Source organism: Schistocerca serialis, chromosome 5 (assembly GCF_023864345.2).
Source record: "Schistocerca serialis cubense isolate TAMUIC-IGC-003099 chromosome 5, iqSchSeri2.2, whole genome shotgun sequence".
Lineage (NCBI taxonomy): Eukaryota > Metazoa > Arthropoda > Insecta > Orthoptera > Acrididae > Schistocerca > Schistocerca serialis.
In genome coordinates, this window is record NC_064642.1 from 244,903,573 (window position 1) to 244,930,387 (window position 26,815).

The 26,815-nt window shown below is 39.1% G+C and overlaps 1 protein-coding gene across 3 annotated transcripts in view; it reads left to right on the forward strand.

Moving 5' to 3' along the window:
- Positions 1–26,815, forward strand: part of LOC126482297 (pyrroline-5-carboxylate reductase 1, mitochondrial-like) — a 176,797-nt gene that overhangs the window by 63,813 nt on the left and 86,169 nt on the right. For all 3 annotated transcript variants that reach the window (XM_050106310.1, XM_050106308.1, XM_050106309.1), the window contains exon 2: positions 21,363–21,433. In XM_050106310.1, coding sequence (XP_049962267.1) covers positions 21,363–21,433 — 71 coding nt within the window. The remainder of the gene's footprint in view (positions 1–21,362; positions 21,434–26,815) is intronic.

The window sequence follows — 26,815 nt, forward strand, 5'->3', positions numbered from 1 at the left end:
CTTTAAAAATCTTTTTGTTTGTAGTGGTAAAGAAATCAACACTTTCCATTGACACTAGGCATTGCATGATAAAACATGATGAGTAGCATTTGTTTGATGTGACACCAGCTGCACATTGCAAGAACTAAATTGCAAATATCTCTCAGAACACCAGAGATAATGCACCTGACAACCCTTAAGACAGATATACTATATGCAGGGTGTTTGTAATTAAAGTTCCACTTTCAAAACTGCAGCAAGAGAACCACTGCTCAGAATGATGTCAAATTAGAACAACATGTTACTGAAACAGGAGGCATCGTCATGCTGGGGAAAAAAAAAAGAAAAAAAAATTGACCATAGACAGTGCTGTAAGCATCAGAATATGCACAATAACAGACACATAGCGCACAGATGTTCCTCAGTTTGCCTAGACACCCAACATGACTTTCTTCATGAGGGATCATGTGCTGCTGGTAAAGCTCTTTTATAGGAATGGTGTGGCCACAGCATTGCAGGAGGCATTGAGTGGCAGAGTGCAAACAGCAGTGCATGGGGAACTGCCTGAACGTTGGACATGCCTGTGAGCACAGTGCATAAAATCCTATGTAACATCCTGCATTGATATCCATTCAAAATCACACATGTTCAGAAGTTGCCTCTGCTGACTTGCTAACAAGGCAAACATTCACTCTGGAATTTCTTCATTGTATGGAAGTGAACAATGAATGGCCATGGAAAATTCTGTGGACAGACAATACACACAATGGTAGAATATGGGCAATAGGAAATTCACAGGCACATCAGCCAGTACCAATTTATTTGGCAAGGGTGACTGTGTGGTGTGAGTTGATGGCATCGTTTATTGTAGAGCCATATTTTTCCAAGGAGATCGAGTCCTGTGGGTACTGTTACCTGTACTATCACTGGTAAATGCTATGAGAGTCTTTAACATTGTAACATCATTCCGAGCCTTCAACAGTGAAGATTTGTGGGTAGAATCATTTTTATGCAAGTTGGGACTCCTCCATACATTGCAAATTTATTTATTTTTATTGGAATACGTATTCCATAGACCCATTTTTGCATGGTAACATGTGGATGAGGAAAGAGTCAAAACATTTAATTCATTATTACATTTGTTTCCATCCGGACAACAAATGAAGATTACAAATACAAATTGAAAATAATAATAAAGTAACACAATCAGTAAGTTCTAATTACACTCACTAACAAAGGTTAAGATACAATTTTCAGATCTTATCGAAACAATTTTTTACAGAGTGTAAGTGACCATCTTCTTGAGTTACAGATCACGGATAGCTACCTCTGCTGTAGAATTCTTCTAGAGAATAGAAACTTTTTTCAAGCAAGAACTCCTTTAGCTTACTTTTAAACAGTACATTATTACCTCATAGACAGTTAATATTACTTGGAAGTGCACAGCACCAGATACAAATTTTTCAGGTCATAGTGTATGTCACAATTCCTTCTTGTGTTATGATGACAGTATGTTTCATTTGTTTCATACTGAGAAGGACTGTGAAGCACGACTGTCATAATTGGAAAGAGATACTCTGAAGCAGTGGTTAGTAATCCAATTTGCTTAAAGAGGTTAGGACGAGGTTCTTGGAGGCACTCCACACAAAATTCGGGCAACTTTTTTCTGACTTTTGGATACTTCTTCCAACAATGGTGAATTGCTCCAAAAGATTATTCCATAACACATAAGTGAATGGAAGTCGCCAAAGTAAGTAGATTTTGAGGCATTGATGTCGCCAATTTTGGTGATTATCCAGAAGGCAAATGTTGTTGAACTAAGTCTTTTCATGGTTTTGTTGACGTGGTGTTACCAGTTATGCCCATTATCTATATGTATGCACAAGAATTTCACACAATCTACCCTCTGTATCTGCTGGCTCGCATGTGCAATGTTTATCTCCTGTGGGCTTTTGTGATCAGAATGGAAATGAATGTCATTGGTTTTGCTGAGGTCTATTGATAGAGAATTTATTGTGAATCAATTCAGGATATCCCCAAGTAATTGTTTGGCATTTAATTCTAGGTCAGGGAATGTCTTATTGTCTATAGCAATACTTGTGTCCTCTGCAAACATTGTAAAGTTGCTTGCTTTGTTTGAGGACAAAACTAGGTTATTGATATATATGAGAAATAGGAGGAGACCAAGGACAGAACCTTGTGGAACTCCATAATTTACTGTTCCCCAGTTGGACTCTACCCCCCCCCCCCCCCTACATGCATATTGTTACCATATAACACAAAGGCAATAAGCAGGTGTTACAGAGGCATTTTGGAAACGCTAGAATTATCAGCCCTCATTTTCCTACACTCTGGCCATTCACATCACATCATATTAATCTGTGTGGCTCTTGGCTGTGAGGTTATCTGAAAGATGTTGTATTCAGTGCTCAAGTTATGAATGTAGATGAATTGAGAGCATTCATTGTGCAGTGTATTCTGAATGTGACTATTGAGACACTCCAGTCTGTTGTGGGACATACCGTTTCTCGATTTCAACTTGCGGCGGAAAACAGTAGACAGCATATTTAAAGAGGCTCGAATGCTATAGTCACATTATTTGGTGCATTTGATTTGGTGTGAAATTGGTCCATCAGTTGCTCTTTGCGTAAGCTTAAAGCAATTAGTGTGTGACAAAGCAAGCTGGAATAATTTTAATTACCCTCTTGTTTTGCCATCTGCCACCTTAAATTCATTTTTTCATGTTTAACTAGTTACCATTAGCATACATGAATATAATCTGCATTTTCATAAAAGAGAAAGATTAGCCCCTAGTTTTAAATAATATAACACCGGATCTACTTTTGTGCCTAATTTTGTGCCTAGATTTTCTAATTTATTGTGACTATTCCTAGTTAGTATCATTTGTTATAGGGTGAAATCAGTGATTGTTTCATAACTTAAATTCTATTGTTGACATATAAACAAGTATAAATTCTGTAATAATTGTAAACAATCGGAAGACGAAGTACTAGTAATCTTAAAGTATCTATTTGGCTCTATTCAAAAACATGTTAGCAAAACCAGCCCTTAATTAATTCCAAAATAATTAACAGTTTTGTCAAAAGTATTGTTTGTGTAACTACATTTGTTACTCTCATGATTTAAACAAATAATTCGGCCTAAACCATATAGTAGAAGAAACTGTTAAAAAGACGCAATTTTTGATGTATTCAGTTAATTGAGTGAGTTAAGTTTTAATTGTTTTTTCTGTAAACATAACTTTAAACAATGTGTAATTTCAGCATCTATCATTGTGATGATATATAAGGGCTTGATTCTTGGTCACAAGACAGTCAGCCCACATCCGAGTTTCGTACAAGTAAACTGTGCTGTTTAGGACAACAACAATGCATCAGCTTAACAGTAATAATTGTTAAACAATTAGGTCATGTGTAAAAACAGTGACAGTGTCTGCTCCATATGTGCCTGATTATTCTTCAATAACTGTGAACTTTGTAGTTATGGTTTTACTGCTCACAGATGTTCAACGGAAAACTATTGTAGCAGTATGCGGAGTTTTGCCTGCTAGCTATTAATGAGGCTTATGAAAAGTTTAAACAATAGTGAACTAGCCATATAACTGCGTATTATTGGCGGGTTATTAACAGTGAAATTAAAGTACTGTGAAATGCAACTGTGTACCTGTCGGCTACATGATTTACAGTAGTGTGTATTGGCATCTACAACCCATTTTTCAGCCAGTGTAGCAATGCAGTACATCAACACCAAGGACAACAATCAACAAACAAAGAATTAAAAGCAGGTGGAATCACCACAAGTGCTCTATGCCACAACCTCCAACAGTCAGCAAGGCATATTAATAGTCTGAGGATGATCAGACATTGATCAAAACCAGTCATTGTTGTTTTAAAATAAAATAATTTATGCAGTCTGCACTGTTTTTATTATATTTTTAATTTGAAGAGGAAAAAATCCTAATAACTGGTACAATGGGACATACCCTGTGCCATGCACTTCACAGCGGTTTGCAGAGTATGGCTGTAGATGTGGATGCAGACGCAGAAAAAGAACCGAGTCACAGCTCAGACTGTAAATAAAAACAACAGACAAATTTACTCAAGTGTATAATCATCTGTGAATATCAAAGAAAGCACATGGCAGTAGCAATTTAAATTAAGTTTTTTCATTAGTTCTTTGTATCTATTGAACATGTCAAATACACAGAAACTGACTTAAATATGCTGTAGGATTTGGGTAACGAATACAATGTTCATGATGTGTAATGACTGTCATATTACTGATTTACATACACAATACTTGCTTATAGACATTATATGGACAGATACAACTTAAATACTTGACGTCTCAGAACACACTGCTCAAGGTCCAGAGATACTGTTCTTGCAGTGATATTCTTGGGAACAGAAGGCCATTGAGCTTGTGTCCCCACAGGGCTCCCTGCTCAAAGGCATGGAAAGCAGAAGTTATGTTGCAGTATGGTGCAGGTCATCTCTGGAGATATTGTCTAGCTTGTACTCATCTAGATGTCTTGATCAGCATAGCAGTCTGCCTGTTGAGATGTTTATATTTTCCCACCTTCACGTTGCAAATGTTTTGACTTTTGAGTGAAATGCCCAGTCGATGTGCTGTTGTTTTCACGTCAATTCTACCAACAGTGAGAGTTGTTTAGTTCTTGGGGTGTTGTAAAATTCCTGGATTCGTCTCGTCGCTGTGCAGCCTATGAAAAGGATTGCGGAAGACTCCCAAATAAATTCCAAAGTACAGTGCAGTTTTAACACCAATATACTTCCAGGACTCTGGTGTCCGAGCCTGGTGAACTGTACCGGTTACATCACATGTACCCAAAGTTGACATCAAACGACCCAGTGTTCACAACAATCAACAAACGAGTGAGCCTACAACACATTTGCTCGCAACCCTAGCCAAAAAACGAGTGCCTCAAGGCACCTGCGTGACCTCTATTTATACTTTTGTTAACAATTACCTACAATGAAAATTACAATTTTATGTAAAAGCGCAGTTAAAAGTTAAACCGAATATGAGATACACATTGCTAAAAATTTACATTCTCAGTGCTGAACAAGGTGAACCTATTTTCAGGTTAGTTACGAGTTAATATAACTTTTTCTGACTAATTATGTTACAGGTAACAATTACATTTCTAAATTTGTTTATAACAAATCAACTAGTGCCTGAATTTTAGTGTTAACATATATCGGAGATTCAATTAACGTGGTTTATTTATATGTTCTATTTAATTTGCTGTAGTAATTTTATACTGATAGGTTTACTGGTACATCCTGACCAAGTGCAACATTTCTTTAAATTAGTTACAGTCTTAATTTAACATTTATATTGTGTTTTTCACATAAGAACAATGTTAATCAGCAAAACATCATTTTCGAGTTATATGTATACTGAAATAGTGGTTATTTTTGTATGTAATTTGGAAACGGGTCACTTTACAATTGGACAATTAGGACTGGTGAAACTTCCTGGCAGATTAAAACTGTGTGCCCGACCTAGACTCGAAATCGGGACCTTTGCCTTTTGCGGGCAAGTGCTCTACCAACTGAGTTACCGAAGCACGACTCACGCCCGGTACTCACAGCTTTACTTCTGCCAGTACCTCGTCGCCTACCTTCCAAACTTTACAGAAGCTCTCCTGTGAACCTGGTTCGCAGGAGATCTTCTGTAAAGTTTGGAAGGTAGGAGACGAGGTACTGGCAGAAGTAAAGCTGTGAGTACCGGGCGTGAGTCGTGCTTCGGTAGCTCAGTTGGTAGAGCACTTGCCCGCGAAAGGCAAAGGTCCCGAGTTCGAGTCTCGGTCGGGCACACAGTTTTAATCTGCCAGGAAGTTTCATATCAGCGCACACTCTGCTTCAGAGTGAAAATCTCATTCTGGAAACATCCCCCAGGCTGTGGCTAAGCCATGTCTCCGCAATACCCTTTCTTTCAGGAGTGCTAGTTCTGCTAGGTTCGCAGGAGAGCTTCTGTAAAGTTTGGAAGGTAGGAGACGAGGTACTGGCAGAAGTAAAGCTGTGAGTACCGGGCGTGAGTCGTGCTTCGTTAGCTCAGTTTGTAGAGCACTTGCCCGCGAAAGGTAAAGGTCCCGAGTTCGAGTCTCGGTCAGGCACACAGTTTTAATCTGCCAGGAAGTTTCATATCAGTGCACACTCCGCTGCAGAGTGAACATCTCATTCAATTAGGACTGGTGTTTATCTTTAATGCTCTCCGAGGGGTTCTGATTCGTAGCAATGAGATACAGTAATATTTCAATACCCCCGAAGAGTTTCGCCTAGCCTGATAGACGATACTCTTCTCACAGAAACATTAGTGTGATTGATGTGATACGGTACTAGTTGGACAAAATAACATTAACTGCATATATCTTAAAAGGTACAAAATTGGATCATGAAACTTTACATACAGATAAGTTTTCCAAATAGCTACAAACAAATACATCAAGAAAACAAGAAATGGAAATATGAGATTACAAAGAAATTTCCAAACTTTTACAAAATCAATATTTACATCAAATTTTCTGAATCAATGTTTATCCGAAACTATCACTTCTAGAATGTCCTTGTTTTTGTCACTTCTAGTGCGTCCATTAATTTTCTCTCCTTCAAACACTCAAACACAACTAAGATAACAAATTACAAATTTGATTGAAGTGATTATGTTGCACTTTCAAAGTGTCCATACGACATGTTGTAGAATAATATTATCATATAAAAGACAGAAAAATAAAATTTATCCTAACAGTTTGCGATACCATAAAATATTTTACAAATCTTATCAAACATGAATATTCAAAATTATAGTTGTATATTTATATTGTGACAGTATAGAAACTGCTCATTTATATCCAATCCGGGTTGTTGTCACAAGTATCTGAATATACTACGTATAGTCAATATTTCTTGACTTTGTACATCAAATGCAATAACGTTTCAAAATGTTTACCAGACATCCAGAAAATCAGATCAAATTAACACTGAGAAACAGCTTTAAGATTTTATAAATTGTGAGAAAATAAGTAATATGTCAATAAAATTCCTGAAAGTGGCAAGATACACTTAAGCAAGTAAAAATGCAATTGTGCTATAGTTAGGAACCTTGCAGTAAGGAGATTTTATAAAAAATATCCAAAACCTTGTCACATGGCATCTTATATTTTATTTTGTCAAAGTCCTCAGTCTGTCTATTAAAGTTGTCATTTCCTATCCCTCAATACCAAACTAGTCTCCAGATTGTGTCTTGTGAGATGTGACTAATGTAAAATAATAGTTTTTCAATGTGATTTGTGTGCTATGTGTTGTCATAGTTGTTCAAAAATAACTCTCAAGTTTAATTTCACATCAGCATTTCCTTCAATCAAAATGTATGAGTTCTACTTCATGCGATTCAAATCATTCATAAGTTCTGTTGTGTGTGACTGCACAGTATCATCATCATCATCATCATCATAATCCTTTCAATTAAACTACTCATCAAAACCATTAATATCACATAACCTAAACCTATCATCATCATCATCATCATCATCAACATCCTCATCCAAATACCCCTACAAAAATGCAATATCAAATCAAACCATCTTCCATCAATAAATGTAAACATCAATTCATGTGAATGAGCAACAGGAATGAGTCGGCAACCTCAAATCCTTAATACAAATGCAAATCACATCACATACCTTATTTCAAGACAATCCTCAACAATTCATAGCAATTTCAACATCTCTCTCGTGTGTACATAACTGAGTGAAACATGTATATAGTATATCATGGTGATAATCCCTTCTTAACAGCATAAATCACTTCAACCCATAAATCATAACGTCTTTCAACATCTCATGTGGTCTTATATATAGTAACACATTAATTCAGCTGTCAATCGTATAATGGTATGAGAAGCAGAACATAGTAATTCCTTCGTTGTGGATAACCCATATAAGACAAAAACAGTGAAAAGATGTATATAGTTCTTCTTAACTGCACAAATGTACCATAAAGTCTTTGAGTATGTATTAATAAGCTTAGTGTATCTTCACACAATCCGCCTTTCATTTCCGCATAAGCTGATATAAATTCAATATGGTCTGTTGTCTGTAAAGATGTGTAACTGTTCCTCACTAGAAATACATATTGGTTTTTACTGGCAAATCATAGTCCTCACATATCAGTAATAGTCACAATCGGTAGGATGTAAATGTCAAATTATCAATACATCTGCTGATGCAGATTACTCAATCAAAACAAAATGTATCTTATACTACAAATTAAATCACATGAAAATATCTTACATAACAAATATAAGCAAACATAGGTACAAAAAATTAATGTATGTATTGTCGGAAGTTTGTGTGTCAGAAAGGTATCGTAGAATGTGGCATCAGTGTTTTCGAGAAGAAAATGTCACATTAGCTGGGGCACCTTGCATAAGCCACACGCATAGTACTCAAAGATTGTGTACCCCCCTGAGGGATTGCAATTATTGTACATAAGGTTTCAACTGAGTGACATTTCTTAAACCAAATAGCTTTTTTGATTTGGGATAGACAAGTCGGTAGGCGTTTGGATGTGGTTTTTCATAAACTTCAAATGGACCAATGTAAATATCGAAAAATTTCTTGATCTCTCTATTGATTGCCTTGGATTTCTCATAACTTTTGGTTAAGACTAGATCACCTACATTGTACTGTGTAAACTTTCCTTTTGAATCATGTTTAAGCTTTCTCTTGGCACAGTGTGTTTCAATATTTTTCTTTACTATTTCCATTCTCTCGTCCGGTGTTAACTCATTACAGACAGGAAAATTGATCAATTCATACAAGATGTTTGGTGGGTGTTTGTTAAAATGGATTTCATAAGGTGTACAGCCAGTTGTTGTATGTTGTAAGGCGTTCAAAACATCTTCAAAATCACATATGTAACTTGACCAATTTGTGTGATCTTTAGAGCAGTAAGTTCTACAAAGCCTGCCAATTTCATGCATGTAGCGCTCAGTTGGGTTCAAGACGCAGAATATCTGGAAATAAGAATGTGCTTAATGTCTTCATCTTTCATGAAATCTTTCCAAACGTTAGATGTAAATTGGCTCCCATTGTCTGAAAGAATGGCTTTTGGTTTTCCAATCTGTGTGAAGTAATTGTTACAGAAACAGTTTAAAATTTTCCTGCTTGTTGCCTTCTTTAGTGGATACAATTTTACTAGTTTAGTGAATAAGTCAACAATTACAAACAAATATGTATAACCCTCTTTAGTTCTCGGCAATTGGCCAAACAAAACAATTCCTATCAGTTCCAATTTGCCTTTTGGCACAATACTTTGTAAATAACCTTGGTATTTCTGATTTGTGACTTTTACTCTTTGACACCGATCACATTTTTGTATAACTTGTCTTACTCTTCTAAACATATTATTAAAATAGACATTTTCCTTAAGTTTGTCAGTGCATTTCATGATTCCACAGTGTCCATAGCTCTCATGTGTGTACTTAATTAAAACGTCAACACATTGTCTAGCCCAACAAACCTTCCAGATGTCAGAGTCAGTGTTATGTCTCCTGAATAAAATACCTTTAAAGTTTTGATAATACATGCCAACCTTTTTACAACCCTTTTTACCAATAAGGCTTTTCACAAGTTTCAAATCATCATCCTGGTTCTGGTATCTCCTAAGCTGACTGCAAATGTTAGTAATTTCCTTTTCACCCTTAATCCCTCTCATGTACATTATTTTAAACACTTTGTTATCTAATAGTTCTTCTTCCTGACCACCCCCCACAGGTAATCTAGACAAAGCATCAGCAATTATATTCTGATCCCCGTTTATATACTGAATGCTATAATCAAATTGTTGTAAAAATATGGCCCATCTGGTTAATCTACTATTGAAAAGTTTACAGTCTTGAATATGACATAGAGCTTTGTGATCTGTGAAAACTATGACTTTATGACCTGCTAGATAGTTTATGTATTTAGTGAAACCCCATACAATGGCAAGTAGTTCCTTCTCAGTCACTGTGTAATTACATTCAAGTTTCTGCAGACCTCGACTGGCAAAACTGATTGAAAGATGTTCTATTTTTCCATCAATTTCCTTCTGTTGAAACAAATGTACACCCAATCCATAATCTGAACTATCTGTCATTAGGCAAAATGGTAGTGAAAGGTCAGGTCTATGGAGTAATTGACTGTTATTTAGTTGTTGTTTGATCTCATCGAATGCTGCTTGACACTGATCTGTCCATTCCCATATGATATTCTTTTTTAATAGCTCTCTCAAACACGGTGCATTTAAAGCTTGGGTGCTGACATACTTACGATAAAAATTACATGTTGTTGTTGTGGTCTTCAGTCCTGAGACTGGTTTGATGCAGCTCTCCATGCTACTCTATCCTGTGCAAGCTTTTTCATCTCCCAGTACCTACTGCAACCTACATCCTTCTGAATCTGCTTAGTGTATTCATCTCTTGGTCTCCCTCTACGATTTTTACCCTCCACGCTGCCCTCCAATACTAAATTGGTGATCCCTTGATGCCTCAGAACATGTCCTACCAACCGATCCCTTCTTCTGGTCAAGTTGTGCCACAAACTTCTCTTCTCCCCAATCCTATTCAATACTTCCTCATTAGTTATGTGATCTACCCATCTAATCTTCAGCATTCTTCTGTAGCACCACATTTCAAAACCTTCTATTCTCTTCTTGTCCAAACTATTTATCGTCCATGTTTCACTTCCATACTTGGCTACACTCCATACGAATACTTTCAGAAATGACTTCTTGACACTTAAATCTATACTCGATGTTAACAAATTTCTCTTCTTCAGAAACGCTTTCCTTGCCATTGCCAGCCTACATTTTATATCCTCTCTACTTCGACCATCATCAGTTATTTTGCTCCCCAAATAGCAAAACTCCTTTACTACTTTAAGTGCCTCATTTCCTAATCTAATTCCCTCAGCATCACCCGACTTAATTAGACTACATTACATAGACCATAAAATGACCTCAGCTGTTTCTTGTTCTTTGGACATGGAAACTGGACAATTGCAGAAATTTTATCACTGTCAGGTAGAATGCCTTCTCTGTTAATTATATGGCCTAAAAACTTCAAGTCGGATACTCCAAATTTGCATTTACTTAATTTAAGGGTCATATCACCTTGTCTGAACTTATTGGCTAATTTGTACAAAATATCAAGGTGTTCTTCCCAAGTTTTGCTGTTTATTAATATATCATCCACATAAATAATTAGTTTAGATAGTGGTTCACTTCCCATCACATGATCCAAAGTTCGAATAAACTCAGCTACAGACACATTCAGCCCAAACAGAACAACACAATAATGAAAACATTTACCATTATATAAAAAGGCTGTGTACTGCCTTGAATCCTGTGCTAATGTGATTTGATGAAAACCTGAGGTCAAATCCAGGCTAGAAAAATATTTTGTGTCATTGAATTTGTACAGGAGTTCCTCCATGGATTCAGGATGATCTGTTTCTCCTTCTATAAACTTATTCAGGTGACGTGAAATCGATACCAGCCTAACACCACCATCCTTTTTTGAAATACAGACCATCGGGCTGTTATATGGACTGTGACTTTCTCTATTATTCTCCATTTTTGCATTTTCTGGAGTTCCCTCTCCACTTCTTTCCTTTTACAGATGGGTACCCCATAAGACTTAATGAAAAAGGGTTCGTGTGGTTTTAACTTCAAATGACATTCATAATCTTTGACCCTACCAGGTTGATCACAAAAAATGTTAGTTTTCCCAGAGAAAATTTTCTAATTCCTGCTTTTCAGACTCGGTCAAGTCATTTACTTCTTTTACCTTTTCTGATATGGTTAGGGAGTAACTATCATCAACCAAATTCTGGTTCTTGTGATCCCTATTTTTCCTCTTCCTCCATGTAATGGCTACACTCTGGATAAACTATTTCCGTAATATGGTTACTACTGCTTGTACTTGAATTTAACTGGATCACTACTTTTCCTTGAATACTGGTCTTTGGTTCAGTGAACAGTAATTCTGAATTTTGCCAATCAAAACTCACCTCTGCTTTAACTATCCAGTCCATCCCTAAAATCATTTGCTCATTGATGTCTGGAATAACTAAACAACCATGTTCAAAATTAATGTTGCCAACAGAAAATGTAATTAAAGCTTGTTTATTTATTAAGTTAGTAAACTTGCCACTGGCACCTTTAATCCGTACACCTGTGATTGGAAATTCGATGTAACTTTCCATGTCTTTTATCCTGTTCCTCAACTTGTCTGAGATACTACTAATGAGACTGCCAGTGTCAATCAAACAAAGACCTGACCAATTGTTAATGCTTATTTCTACATAAGGGCTACCTAAGGTAATATTTGGGTCACTATTCACATTCTCTGTCAGCAAGTCACTTTCTAATTCAGTTGTATTGATGTTGTTACATACTTCTTCACTACAGGTTTCAATGCCAGAATCAGCATAAGATTGAGTGTCATTATGACTGGAATCAAATACACGTGAAACAAATACCTTACTTTCACAAGACTTAAAATTATCTTTCATGGATGGATCTGATTTGATGACTTCACTTTCCTTATTATTTTCTAAACAAACTTCATTTTCACTGACAATAGATTCCAAAATCTTCTCACTTATCAACTTAGCTTGTTCCTTCTTATTAGTAGATTTACTTAAGATTTCTTTTATACAAATTGGTACTAATACATTGTTTGCACTCTTAATATCTTCACATGAACCAACTTCGCTTTCAGAGTTACTTTCAGCTGCAACACCATTATCAATAACTTCAACATAAATAATGCCATCTAATTTCTCTTGTGTACATATATAATCAAATACATCATCCTTCACAACACTATCTTTATCAAAATCATCATCAAAATAATCTGTGGGTGATGCCTCTGCATGCACATCTGCCTTAACTACTAAGTGTTCAACATCTGAAGTTACACTACTGAAATCGCTACCTGTTTCATTATCTAAGTCAGGTGTTATTTCCACATTTTGACTACCAATTTCTACTAATATAGATACCTCATTATCCTTACCTTCATCAGAAAACAAGCTAGTGATACCATACATATCATAAGTTCTGTCTACATCAGGTGTTAATGTGTCATCAATTAATGCTAAGTCATGTTCATTAAGTTCAAACTGTAGTCCTGCTTGAGTATGCGCATTATTCAATTCACTCAACATGTGATCCCAAAAGTTTTGCTTATAACTAGTATCATTTAAGTAGTAATCCCTATTTACATTACATTTATGATTGCTTTTACGTTTCTGTATCTTTAACCTCCTATTTGCCTGGTTTGTGCCATAACTATTCACCTCAAATTGACAGGCTCCCAACGAGGTGGTTAACTGTTTCCCTGGTTGGGATTTCTGGTGTGAGGCTGGTTACTGTTTCCCTGTTCTTGATGGTTTTCGTGTCTGTTGTAACTACTGTTTTGGTTACCATGCCAGTTATTATTTCTGTGCCCATTATATTGTTGTGACCCCCCATTCCTATTGTGAGTGTTTATGACGTTTTGATTGTACTGTCTGTCATCATTCTTCCATGCACGGTCAATTTTGTCTACACAATGTAAAAATTCGTCAACACTGTCATCTGGTCCATATACGAGTCCCCACTGAAAACGTTGTGGTAGGCGCCGTTTCAGTGCGTCAATCTGTATCAGTTTGTCCAAAGGTTTGCTCAAATGTGACAATGTCCCTAATTGTTTTTCACAAAATTCTCGCATGCTGATTGCAAGACCTGTGTGATATTTACTACTGTAAAGAAATTCAGATTTTATTCTTGCCTGTTTGTTTTCCGACCAAAACTTTGACAAGAATTGGCGTACAAAATTGGCAAAAGACGTAGTATTTGTATCAATGTTTTGGTTCGTTCATGTAAGGGCTTCACCATCCAAAAAACGTTTCGCAAATTTAACTTTAACAGACTCTGGCATGTTAGGTTGGAAACTGTCTTTGCACTGATGCACAAAGTCAACCGTATGCAATTTCGCATCACCTGGGTAACATTTTAAACTAACATTGTTACAATTATGCACAAACATCTGGTTTGAATCAAAACTGGACATTATACAGGGCTATTACAAATGGTTGAAGCGATTTCATAAATTCACTGTAGCTCCATTCATTGACATATGGTCACGACACACTACAGATATGTAGAAAAACTCATAAAGTTTAGTTCGGCTGAAGCTGCACTTCAGGTTTCTGCCATCAGAGCGCTCGAGAGCGCAGTGAGACAAAATGGCGACAGGAGCCGAGAAAGCGTATGTCGTGCTTGAAATGCACTCACATCAGTCAGTCATAACAGTGCAACGACACTTCAGGACAAAGTTCAACAAAGATCCACCAACTGCTAACTCCATTCGGCAATGGTATGCGCAGTTTAAAGCTTCTGGATGCCTCTGTAAGGGGAAATCAATGGGTCGGCCTGCAGTGAGCGAAGAAATGGTTGAACGCGTGCTGGCAAGTTTCACGCGTAGCCCGCGGAAAATTGGCTCGTGCCACAACTGGAGACCGACAGCGCCAACTTCATCTTTCAACAGGATGGTGCCCCACCGCATTTCCATCATGATGTTCGGCATTTCTTAAACAGGAGATTGGAAAACCGATGGATCAGTCGTGGTGGAGATCATGATCAGCGATTCATGTCATGGTCTCCACGCTCTCCTGACTTAACCCCATGCGATTTCTTTCTGTGGGGTTATGTGAAAGATTCAGTGTTTAAACCTCCTCTACCAAGAAACGTGCCAGAACTGTGAGCTTGCATCAACGATGCTTTCGAACTCATTGATGGGGACATGCTGCGCCGAGTGTGGGAGGAACTTGATTATCGGCTTGCTGTCTGCCGAATCACTAAAGGGGCACATATCGAACATTTGTGAATGCCTAAAAAAACTTTTTGAGTTTTTGTCTGTGTGTGCAAAGCATTGTGAAAATATCTCAAATAATAAAGTTATTGTAGAGCTGTGAAATCGCTTCAATCATTTGTAATAACCCTGTATTATTTTGCAGTTTTGAAACTTCAGAGCTGACTGTTTGCAGTTCTATTGTTACACTTTCTACTTTCTCGTCAATACGAGATATCTTATCAGAAACTACTTCAGAATTTAATTTCAATCTTTCCCCTAACAATTCTTTTTCTGAAACAATGAGTTCCTGCAACATTTTTAACTCTTCTTTTCGGTTCACTAATTCATTTAAAACGACTACTTCCGTGTTTTTGACATGTTCGTTAACTAATTCAATACTTTTGTTCGTTTCTTTAAATTTGGAGATTGTGAAAGCCTCCAAACAGTCAACTTTGGTTTCTACCCTTTCTATGTCACATGTAACAATTTGTAATGATAATTAAATGGACACCCTAGCTGCAAACAGGCGTTGATGTACTTCATTGGGGACATGTTGAAAATGTGTGTCCCGACCAGGACTCGAACCTGGGATCTCCTGCTTACATGGCAGACACTCTATCCATCTGAGCCACCGCAGGCACAGAGGATAGTGCGTCTGCAGGGACTTATCCCTTGCACGCTCCCCGTGAGATCCACATTCCCAACATGTCCACACCACTACATTCGTAGTGCGCCTAATAGATGTTTGCCCATCATACTCATTACTCGTGGCAGATTAATCTACCAAGTCCCGTACGAGTTCGGGTACAGTGTGTGCGTTCACACAAGAAGGTCAATGGCCGGGATGCCATATTTTAACCGTATATGACGGTAGTATCTGTTCCCGAAAGAACAGTTACTGTGGATGACCATGCAGCTTTGCTAGAAATGAAATGATAATTAAATGGACACCCTAGCTGTATACAGGCATTGATGTACTTCATTGGGGACATGTTGAAAATGTGTGCCCTGACCGGGACTCGAACCCGGGATCTCCTGCTTACATGGCAGACGCTCTATCCATCTGAGCCACTGCGGGCACAGAGGATAGTGCGTCTGCAGGGACTTAACCCTTGCACGCTCCCCGTGAGATCCACATTCTCAACATGTCCACACCACTACATTCATAGTGCACCTATTAGATGTTTGCCCATCATACTCATTACTCGTGGCAGATTAATCTACCAAGTCCCATACGAGTTCGGGTATAGTGTGTGCGTTTGCACAAGAAGGTCGATGGCCGGGAAGCCATATTTTAACTATATATGATGGTAGTATCTGTTCCCAAAAGTAGAGTTGCAGTTGCATTGAGTAAGTGTCATTGGTATAAATTGACAACTTTGAGAAATTTATGTATTCTTAGTTATTTGTGGGAGGGGACCAGTTAGTAATCTGCTCAATTTTGTCTTATGTGGGCCACGTGCCTGTTGCATCAACTAGGTGCCGACAAACATGACACAAGACTGTCGTACTTGACATTTGTCAGTATTAATTTCCACCCTGTGTTGTGAAAGCTTCTCGTATACTCCATGCAGGTGTTGTTCATGGATTTTGAGAATTTAATTAAATTGTCTGAATAGCAGTAACAGTGTGGCACACTGAAAAACAACCCAAGTCTGTGTGGCTTTTTTCAACCCAAACAGCATGAATAAGAATTCATATAAACCAAATGAGGTGATAATGGTCCTTTTGTGAACGTCCTCCAGGGCTATAGATATTTGGGGGTACGCTCCTTTACAATCCAGTATCTAAAGATGGTTGCCCCTGCCAACTTGTGAGCAAAATCTTGGATATTTGGGACCTGGTAGCTATCTATAATCCTTCTGGCATTGAGGTACTGGTAGTCACCGCAGAGGTGTCATGTACTGTCTTTCTTTGGCTGCGTGGTGATAGGTGATGCCTATGCACTGTCTGAAGGTCTGATTATACCATCCTGGAGAAATTCTTTAATGGCTGCCTTGGCCGGCTTGAGTTTGTGTGGGACTAGGTGTCGGGGACAGCGGCGTATGCGTGGTCCCAGTGTTGTATTAATTCTGTGATTGGTGCCGTCCATAACTATGCTAACTGTTTTGTTTGGTAGGGGTGGTCCAAGGGGCAGAATCCTGTTGTCTGATCTGTCTGCATGGGTGGTAACCTTGTCAGTGGGAAACCTGCTCATGAGAGCAGAAACACTACCGTTATTGGACCTGCTCATGAGAGCGTAAACACTGTTACTATTCAATCCCGTCACGAGAGCTGCATCACCAAGTATAATAGCCGGCCGAAGAGGCCGTGCGGTTCTAGGCACTGCAGTCTGGAACTGCGAGACCGCTCCGGTCGCAGGTTCGAATCCTGCCTCGGGCATGGATGTGTGTGCTGTCCTTAGGTTAGTTAGGTTTAACTAGTTCTAAGTTCTAGGGGACTAATAACCTCAGAAGTTGAGTCCCATAGTGCTCAGAGCCATTTGAACCATTTTTGAAGTATAACAGGAACTGTACTAACCTGTGTATCCATTCTAGTGGTTGTACAGTTATCATGTGGCTCTCAGGTGTGCCAGGCCATCTATAGTTGCTGCCAGATTCATTGCAGTTGGCTGTCCAGTTCGTGATGGCAGCTATGTAGCTGCTCATTCTCTATTCCCTGTAGATGTTTTGTTGTTCTCTTTGCTGATGTTCTCATAGGCCATGATCTTCGTGGAGTTCATCGCACAGTGTTACGCATTGTAATGCAAGATTAATTGTGATCTCCATGTCTAGTGGTGGAGGAGGAGGAGGGTTTGTGATGGACAGCAGATTGTCACTGCAGATGGCCCCTATAGAGCGCAGTCCATCACCTTGTAATAACAGAACCCTGCTGAGATCTGGGATGAGGTGATAATGATGGACGAAGTCAACTCTGAGCACCGGTTCCACCATTTCGGCCAGAAAGAAAGTCCATGGATGTAGTGTGCGGTCATCTACCCAGAGCATTGCGGAGGTTGTGCCCATTACCAGTATTAAATAGTTTGCTGTTTGGAGTCTTGTGGTTGAGGGCTTGTAATCTCCTGTGGTGAAATGTGGGGGTAGTGTGCTGATGTCCACACCCATATCAACCAGCAGGTACTGGGGTAGCTGGCATTCATAAACAAACAGTCATGCGCCATCTGCCTGTGTATGTGGCATGTTACGTGCTTTGGTACCTCCAGTAGGGAGGCAGCTTCTTGAAAGTAGGTGGGCTGGTGCACCTAAGCCAGTCTACCAGTGTAGTTTGGATAGCCACACAGCTGTCGGCAGTGGTGAGTGTTGGTGCCGAATTGCATTTGAAACCAGCAGTAGCTGCTTGTCGTTTTGTTTTGGCTCGTTTGTGTTGTGCTGGCCCAGTCATTGGGCATCTTCCTCTTTTGTTTATTTCCTGCAGGAGGTGGGTCCATGCACCGTGATTGTGGTGGTGCTGCAGCAGTTCCAGCCTGCAAGATGGCTGTGGTCCAGTTGCTGGGGGAGGAGGAGGTTGCACAGTATCTGCGTGCAGTGTTTTGTGCTGTGTCTCCCACTGCTCCTGTTTTTGTCTCTTGTGCACTGTATCTGCTGCTGGCATGGTGGTCATAGATAAGTGTCCTTGTACTGATCAGTGTGTGGTGGTGTGTGAGTGCCAATATCCTATCAGCCAGTTGTAGGCATGTTTCCAACAGTGTGTCCACATGTACTAGAAGTGCTGTTCGTATTTTCTCTGGGAGCTTGGGTAACCATAATGACCATAGGGCTTGATCTGGTAGTAGGTTGTTATCAATTTTCAGGTGCAGTTTGTGCTATAACACCAATGGTGTGTTATTGCCCAGTGTCATCTCATTTATGGCTAGGTACAGTTGTTGCTCTGGCATGTGTGATAATCACTGCAATATTAGTGACTTCAGTGTCTTATACTTAAGTGTAGTCGGAGTATTTAGTAGTAGATTGCTGACAAGATCCACTTGTTCACTGAGAAGGTTGAGAAGTATTAACAGCTTTCTCTGGTCATCCTTGATCCCTGCTGTCCTCTTCATACATTCACATAAATCAAACCACATTTCTGGTGAGTCTGTGTGAATTTGCAGCAGGTGGAGTTTGATAGACATTGGGTTGTTCCCACTGAGTTGTCCCGTGCAGTAGTTGCATGGCATTGCTCGGACCAAGTGTGGTGGCCTGATGAGGTATGGCCACTGTCTGTTGTTCAAATGGTTCAAATGGCTCTGAGCACTATGGGACTCAACTGCTGTGGTCATAAGTCCCCTAGAACTTAGAACTACTTAAACCTAACTAACCTAAGGACATCACACACATCCATGCCCAAGGCAGGATTCGAACCTGCGACCGTAGCGGTCGTGCGGTTCCAGACTGTAGCGCCTGTAACCGCTCGGCCACTCCGGCCGGCCTGTCTGTTGTACCTGTTGGCATGGCGTGGTGTGATATTCTGGTTGGAGCTGTGGTCCAGCGTGTGGCACAGCCAGCTGGGCGGTGCTGTCATACCCGTGGAGTGCCGAGTGTCGCAGCGCAGCTGATATTTCTGTACCGTCACCCATATGATGTATAGAGGCATTGGCAGACTGAAGAGAAATATAGTTCTGTTGGATATCACAGTTTTCTGGTGGTGTTTGTCCATGTGTTCACTGTGCACACTGTTCTATTAGTCACGTCACTGCTGTCACGGATGCTGTGGTGGCATCGGTGTAACAAAATGTAGTGCTTGGTGAGGCTGGTGTAGCAAGTAAGTCCATGTTAATGGCATTGCACCCCTCGATCATAGCACATGTCACAGTAAGTGGGGTGAAGTCACGGTCATTTGGAAGCCATCATGGTGTGGTAGGTCTGTGTGTTGTGCACATAGGATTGGTGGCATGTCATGAACTCATTGTCAGCTGGATAAATTCATGGTAGATCACCAGCCCACATGGTACGGGGTTCACTGTATGAATGGCAGTAATGTCTGGCTCTAACTTGACACACTTCATTGTCATTTCAGGTGGTGTAGCAGTCAGGTTGTAATTCTGATATCCATCTTGTGGTCATAGTGCTGTTGATGAGTCTGTTGTGGCATCCTAGTATCTGCTGATGTGTGATCATGGTAAAACAGTGTGTTGAGCATCTGTACCAGCACACAGTGGGCATCAGCATATCTCAGTGCAAGGTGGGGTGTGGTGAGTGGTGTGATTGGCGGGGCCAATATCAAAGTTACAATTTATTCAGAGGCAGAAAGAAACAAGTTTTGACTGTATGAGCTATCAGGCAGAGAACCTTGCCACTCCCTTTTGACACGGCCGTAGTTGTGGTGTACCGTGATATGCGATGCAGCTGCTGTGATGTCACCCATGTGACGTGTGAGAGCAAAAGCAGTTTGTGGAATTATACCATTCTATTCAAAATCACTATCTGACTGTGAGACCACCAAATACACTGACCTGCATGTTTATTTGTTGTCGCTGATTGTTCTGCGTCTGTTATGTCACTGTGGTTGGTGTCTGTTATTAGCCTGTCAATCTCAATAATGGCAGAGTCACTCGGCCAATAGGGAGACTTGTGAGTAGCATCAGTACTAATTGGATGTATATCAGTTGGAATATTGCACTCGAGAATGGTGGCAGTGGCAGGGTAGCACCATTGTTAGTGACCATCGATCATCATTGTCCCTTTGTTACGTAGTCTGACAAGGTTAGTGTGCACATAAGCACTCATAGCACCATTTTCAGTGTTCATTAAAGGTAGTGTGGTTGATGGAAGTTTAATATGGCATTCCTTATGTCTGTGGTGATGTGACAAAGTTTTCATTGTTGTGCAGGTATTAAACACAGAAGTATTGCAATTTCCATCTTGAAGTGGTGAAAAGTCGTTGGATAAATGCTCATGACACTTGCTATCATTGACTGTAGCTGGCTGACCACCGGTGTGTGTAGGGTCCAGGTCAGCAAGGTGTTGGATTCTCACTTTGGATGGAGGTGGAGCAACATGTCACACGAAAATGTCATGGTGCAGTTGTCAAGAAACTCAGGGTCACCAGGAGGTTGCGTGTTCATATCACGTCAGAGTCATCAATGTAGGATTTGGGTAACGAACACAATGTTCATGAAGTGTAATGGCTGTCAGCATTACCAATTCATGTACACAATATTTATTTATACACATTATATGGACAGATACAACTTAAACACTTGACATCTCAGAACACACTGCCCAAGGTCCAGAGGACTGTTCTTGCAGTGATATTCTTGGGGACAGAAGTCCATAGAGCTTGCGCCCCCACAATGCATAAGTAATTTCCTAAATTGCTACATGCATCATACATCTTTTATAGCTCCAGATCTGTTATTAGACTCAGCTTGTAAATTTAAATAAACCATGTATGAATGGGAACTGATACACAAAGTAGATTTTTAACTATTGTGATGAAATAAATAGAATAAATTTCTTAAAGTATTTGGCTTGTTACAGGTCTCACAAAAGCTGATGCCATTATTGCCAGTTGTGATCCATCAGACAATTCTTCTATTGAATCATTCCAGGTAACTGTTTACTGTTTTTTAATGTACAGGGTTGGATCAAAATAATTTGAATTCCTTGATAAAAAATAAAATACAGCTGAACCGTGATTTATTTTCAAAGAATATTCTTAAGAATTTATTTTATTTACTAGCAATTCATCAAAAACATTAACACATTTAATCACACTATGTAAGCATGGATAGTTGCCAGGGAGTAACAGATGAAATCATAACCAAATTCCTTTTAACAAATGGGAATTTTATTCGCTTTAATAGTGCCTAAAAGCATTTTTTAAAAGAAACAGATTTAAAATTATAATCAGAAAGCACTCTCTAAATATCAAAGTTACAATTTATTCAGAGGCAGAAAGAAACAAGTTTTGACTGTATGAGCTTTCAGGCAGAGAACCTTGCCACTCCCTTTTGACACGGCCGTAGTTACGACTGCTCACAACATCCTCTGAAAGACTACACTGGTGCAAATCTGCAACACACCAGATAACTTTAAACTAAGAGTTTTAACAGTTTACACGAGCACACAAACTATGCACCCCATGTAGGAGGGATGGAAATGGTACAAAACACTAATAATTAAAATATTAACCTTGCCACCAAAGGTGCAACTTGATTTTAACTTCTAAGAAAAGTCTTACAGTGAAAGGGTGGCAACATTATCTACTAAAATGATCATTTAAATAAAAGCCTATGAAATGCAATCTTATATAAAATTCTACAAGGTTGGCCAAACAATAGTTAAGATGCTCTACAGAACACAGATACCGCCTCTCAAGATCATAGGCAATAATATCAAAGTTTCCAAAGTTCAAAACATATTTCAGGTATTAGGGTGTTACACTCCAAGCAATAAATTCATTAACACACCAAATCCGACAAACATGACAGAGGCAGCTAGTAACGTATGGTAGATTGATAGGGAGATTACCAAACAACCTGAACCACAGGTCGCTCTAACCTGCCGCTACTCCACAAGGGAAAAACGGACCACCCAATTTGTAAACAACCACCTTCCCATGGGTGGGCAAACTAAGAAGAATGGTGTGATGACCTCAAAGCAAAATGGCTGGTGACTTCACAAAAAAAAAAAAAAAGTAGAATTTAACAAGAGTAAATCAAGCACATATCACCAATCAATTAACTTCTAATAGACTCTGATTTCTCAAGAAGACCTGGTGCAGCACCCCCCCAAATCACTCTCCTGAACCGTCTGCTGCCAGCCGCTTCAATGGACGCAGGAAGGTGTGCCGAACTCCCGTCTCATAGCGTCGCAGCTCGCACCGACCAGACTGATGTAGTGGGTTGACTCCTGTTGCTCTCATGTCGACTGCGAAGTCACTACCTCTCGCTATACGCCGCAGCCCACTGGACTCACGTGGCAACCTCACATGCACCGACACTCAAGACGGACAAGTCATCTAGTGTCTCAGCGCGACCGACCAACCGACTGAACGAAAACAAGTGAAGCACACAAAACAGCTGTGTAAAGTATGTGCTTCAGCCAAACATAGGGGTTTAGTTCAATTGCTGTTCTAGAAAAAAATTAAAGTTGTATGTCGCATATATGCTACATAATGACTTAGGATGACACATTTTTATGCGAACTAGAAAACTGTAATGATGCAAGAAAACAGTATAGCTGACAAGAACTTACCTCCAGCAGGCTAAATTCCAGCAGTGCTGATAGACACAAAAAGCAGAAAAAAATCTATTTCTAGAACTCAGAACGGTTAATTCCTTTGTCACTGAGGAAAGAGGGATAGGTTTCAGACAATTGGAGAGGAGTTTTAGCTCACTCAGACCCTAGAATGAGAGGAGCCCACATGACATGAGGACGAGGGCAATTTTTTTTCTTTCTACTGTTTATTCTTGGTTGGAAGCTGTTGTCTTCCATTTAGAGGTCTTTCCCCATTTCCTTGATGTCTTTTCAGTAATCTGCATGGTGTATTCAATGACTGTGTCTTGAATAACTTTGGAATTTCACCTCCAGAAGGCCAGTGATGGCCAAATGATGCAGTAAAACAGCAGTGCATGCAAATATCTAAAGTAAGCTTCACTGACAGTATCCTTATGTGTATATGATGCAGTTATGTGTAAGACAAAAGTCCCAGATCTAGGATATGGCAGGACCTATTTAGTTTGCTATCAATGTACACACCCAAGAATTTGCCAGAGTCCACTTGCTGTAGTTTTTGTCCATTATGTTTTATATTTATATCCTCTTTTTCTTTCTGTGTCACATGAAATTAATTACAATTAAACCAACTGAATTTATCATCAAATAGCTGAGGTTTTAACATTTTCCCTAACTGTTGCATTCAGTAGGAGACAAATATTATCTGCAAAGGGGGTAAATTTGTTCACTGCAATGGAACAGAATGGTGGCAGTTGGGGGGAGGGGGGGGGGGGGGCATTAAAAATATAAGGAACATCAAGAGCTTGGTGCTGCACCAAGCCTTGTGGCATTCCACAGTTGAATGTGCCCCACTTATTGTCAGTAATATGCCACCTGTCTGTTGGGTAAAACTTAGTCCACATCCACTCTATTCTGCTTAACTCATTGAATTCTGTTTTATTTGGCAGAATTTCATGTTTGACACAGTCATAACCCTTGGAGAGGTCACAGGATTCTGACTGCTGCCTGAACATTGTTTCTTCTAGGATCTTGACAAAATGCGTTACCAGAGAGATTGGATGGTGGTTTGTTGCATCAGTTTTCTTACCCTTCTTGAAAAGTGGTTTCACACATGCATATTTTAATTGCAGTGGGATTGAACCTCGATGTAGGGATTTGTTAATTGTGTGACATGGGGCTGCACTTATATACTTGTGACAGTACCTATGAATCCTTGTGGATGAAGTTTTTATTTTAATCTCTTTTGCTGTCTTTCTGATTTCTGCAACCGTGATAAGAGTTAAATGTATCTGACTGACTTTGGTGATGTTAACTTCATGCAGAAGGCCTGTCACATCACTGACTGATTCCTGACAGCCAGTTTGGTTCTGGAAGGGGAAGGTTTACAGTTAGCTGCTGCCTCCCGCCTCTTCCCCTACCTACCAAAAATATTGCTTGTGGTCACCCACTGTTTTAACCTGCTATGAATGCTTAAAATTTTATTGATTGTACAGTAATATTGTAATAATAATTACAACAATAAAATGTATAAAATATCTCAGAATCAGAATCAGCTCAATACAGTAATAATAATAATAACAATAATGATTTGTTTACATAACTATGTAGGACATCACTCTATATAGCATCAATGAAAGTGCAGTTTACAGAAATATAGCATTTTAAAAGCATTCCTCCAAAAATTTGAGGAACGTATCATGAAATATAAGAGATATAGGAACTGTAATGGTAACAAACTCTCACAATTTTGATAATGTCATAATTTCCATAGTGTAAAATAGAAGGCTGTCCTCAATACTATCAGTATTGTGCTTAGCACGGTGACTATGAACAAAGGATATATGAGGATAGAAATGACGGAGAATGCTGTTCTTTCAATTGCTTCTACCTATGGGAAAGCCAGTCATTCAGTTATTTATTTTTATTGTTGGAGGTCTAGGACTAGCATCTTTGACTGCTAATCAGAATGCCTTGGTCCCATCAGCAATGTTGTCCAGTGACTTTCAATATTAGGAGTCACTCTCATTCTGCTGACAGCCATGTCAAAGAAGGAGGAATAGAAGGGGGGGAGGCCTCATGCACTTTTTGTGGAGAACTGCAAAGAGATGAAAGAGTCAGCAATAATCAGTGGTATGAGGATGCATGAGGTAACAAAAACCACTGCATTAAAGACATGTAATGTGTATCTACAGAATATACAGCTAGTAATTGAAAATGTGTGATGATGATTCTCTTCACAGGTGAAAGATTACATATTCTGATTTCCATGAGGGGATTACCAAGAGGGAAGTGACTATGATAAAAGATTGAATAATAAATGATAGTAAATGGAGTGTGGAATGTCAGAGGTGTGATAGTGGTAAGAAAGGCATGAAATCTGAAATGGGAAATGAAAAGGCTCATTCTAGTGGTAGTAGGGATCAGTAAAGTGAAAGACGAAGGTAAGGATCTTCAGTCAGATGAATAAATGGTCGTACTGACAGCAGCAGAAAATAATATAACTAGAATAGGATTTGAATAATGGAAAATCCAGGATGGAATGTAACAATATTATGAAAAGGGTAGTTGCTACTCACTGTATAGTGCAGAAGTGAGTCGCAGATATGCACAGAAAAAAGACTGTCAGAAAGTGAGCTTTCGGCCAAGAAGGCCTTTGCTGAAAGTAGACAAGGCAACTGAAGTCAGACTGGCTTCAGTTGCTAGAGACAATGATCATGTGTGCAGAATCAGCAGCAAGCCAGTATCAATAGCAATAATTCAGGTAGACTCCATCAGTCCAAAAAGTCTTGAAACCAAATTGATAATAAAACAGAGAAAAGTGAAGATGGTGGTTTTACTGCTTTAGGTATTCTACATAGTCTTCCCTCACTTCATACAACACAGAATGTTCATACAGTGACACGAAACACTCAGAAGAGTACTCCATTGGGATGCCGTCCAACTTGCATTTTTGCATTGGCTTGAATATTGGTTGTATCATCAAAGCATTGACCCTTTTTGTGAATTTCTACATCTTATTGTTTTTTAGTAGGTTGGTATTGATAACATCAAGTCTTGTCCCTGGATTCGATTGCCGGCTGGTTCAGGGATTTTCTCTGCTCGGGGTCTGGGTGTCTGTGTTGTCCTCATCATCTCATCATCATTTGGAAAGTGCCAAGATTGGAAACAGACAGATTTGGATCTTGAACAGGCATTGATGACCACAAAGTTGGGCACCCTACAAACCAACATCATCATCATCATAAAGTCTTGTCACATGTGATAGTTTTATTTTTATTTTTTTCATAAAATAACAGTCTGTACTTTGCATTACAATCAAGTTGCAGTGTCACATGTCATTGTTTTTGTTTGAGAGTCAGAGTGCGTAGAACAAACATAGCACACCCTTTTCTCTCCTTCCTTCCAAACAGTTTAGAGAAGGTCTTGAGCACTTAATTTAGAGATTTTGCTCCACAACAACAACTTTGACACACTATGGCTGCACATCCACTACTTAAAACTGCCTGCTCCTGACTGACTGGTCAAGAGTGTATCTGTCGTTTACAGTTGTTAGTTTAAGATGCCATCATAGTTACTGCACCAACATTGCTTATACACCATGAAAAACTCAGTCTCAGAAATGTTTGGACAGATGTTGTATATGCTATTGTCAGATGAAGAGGGAGAATATATGAGAGCAACTCAGTGTGTCAAGGGAAAAGATAATTTAATAATCATGGAGGATTAGAATGTTGTTGTAGTAAAAATAACTG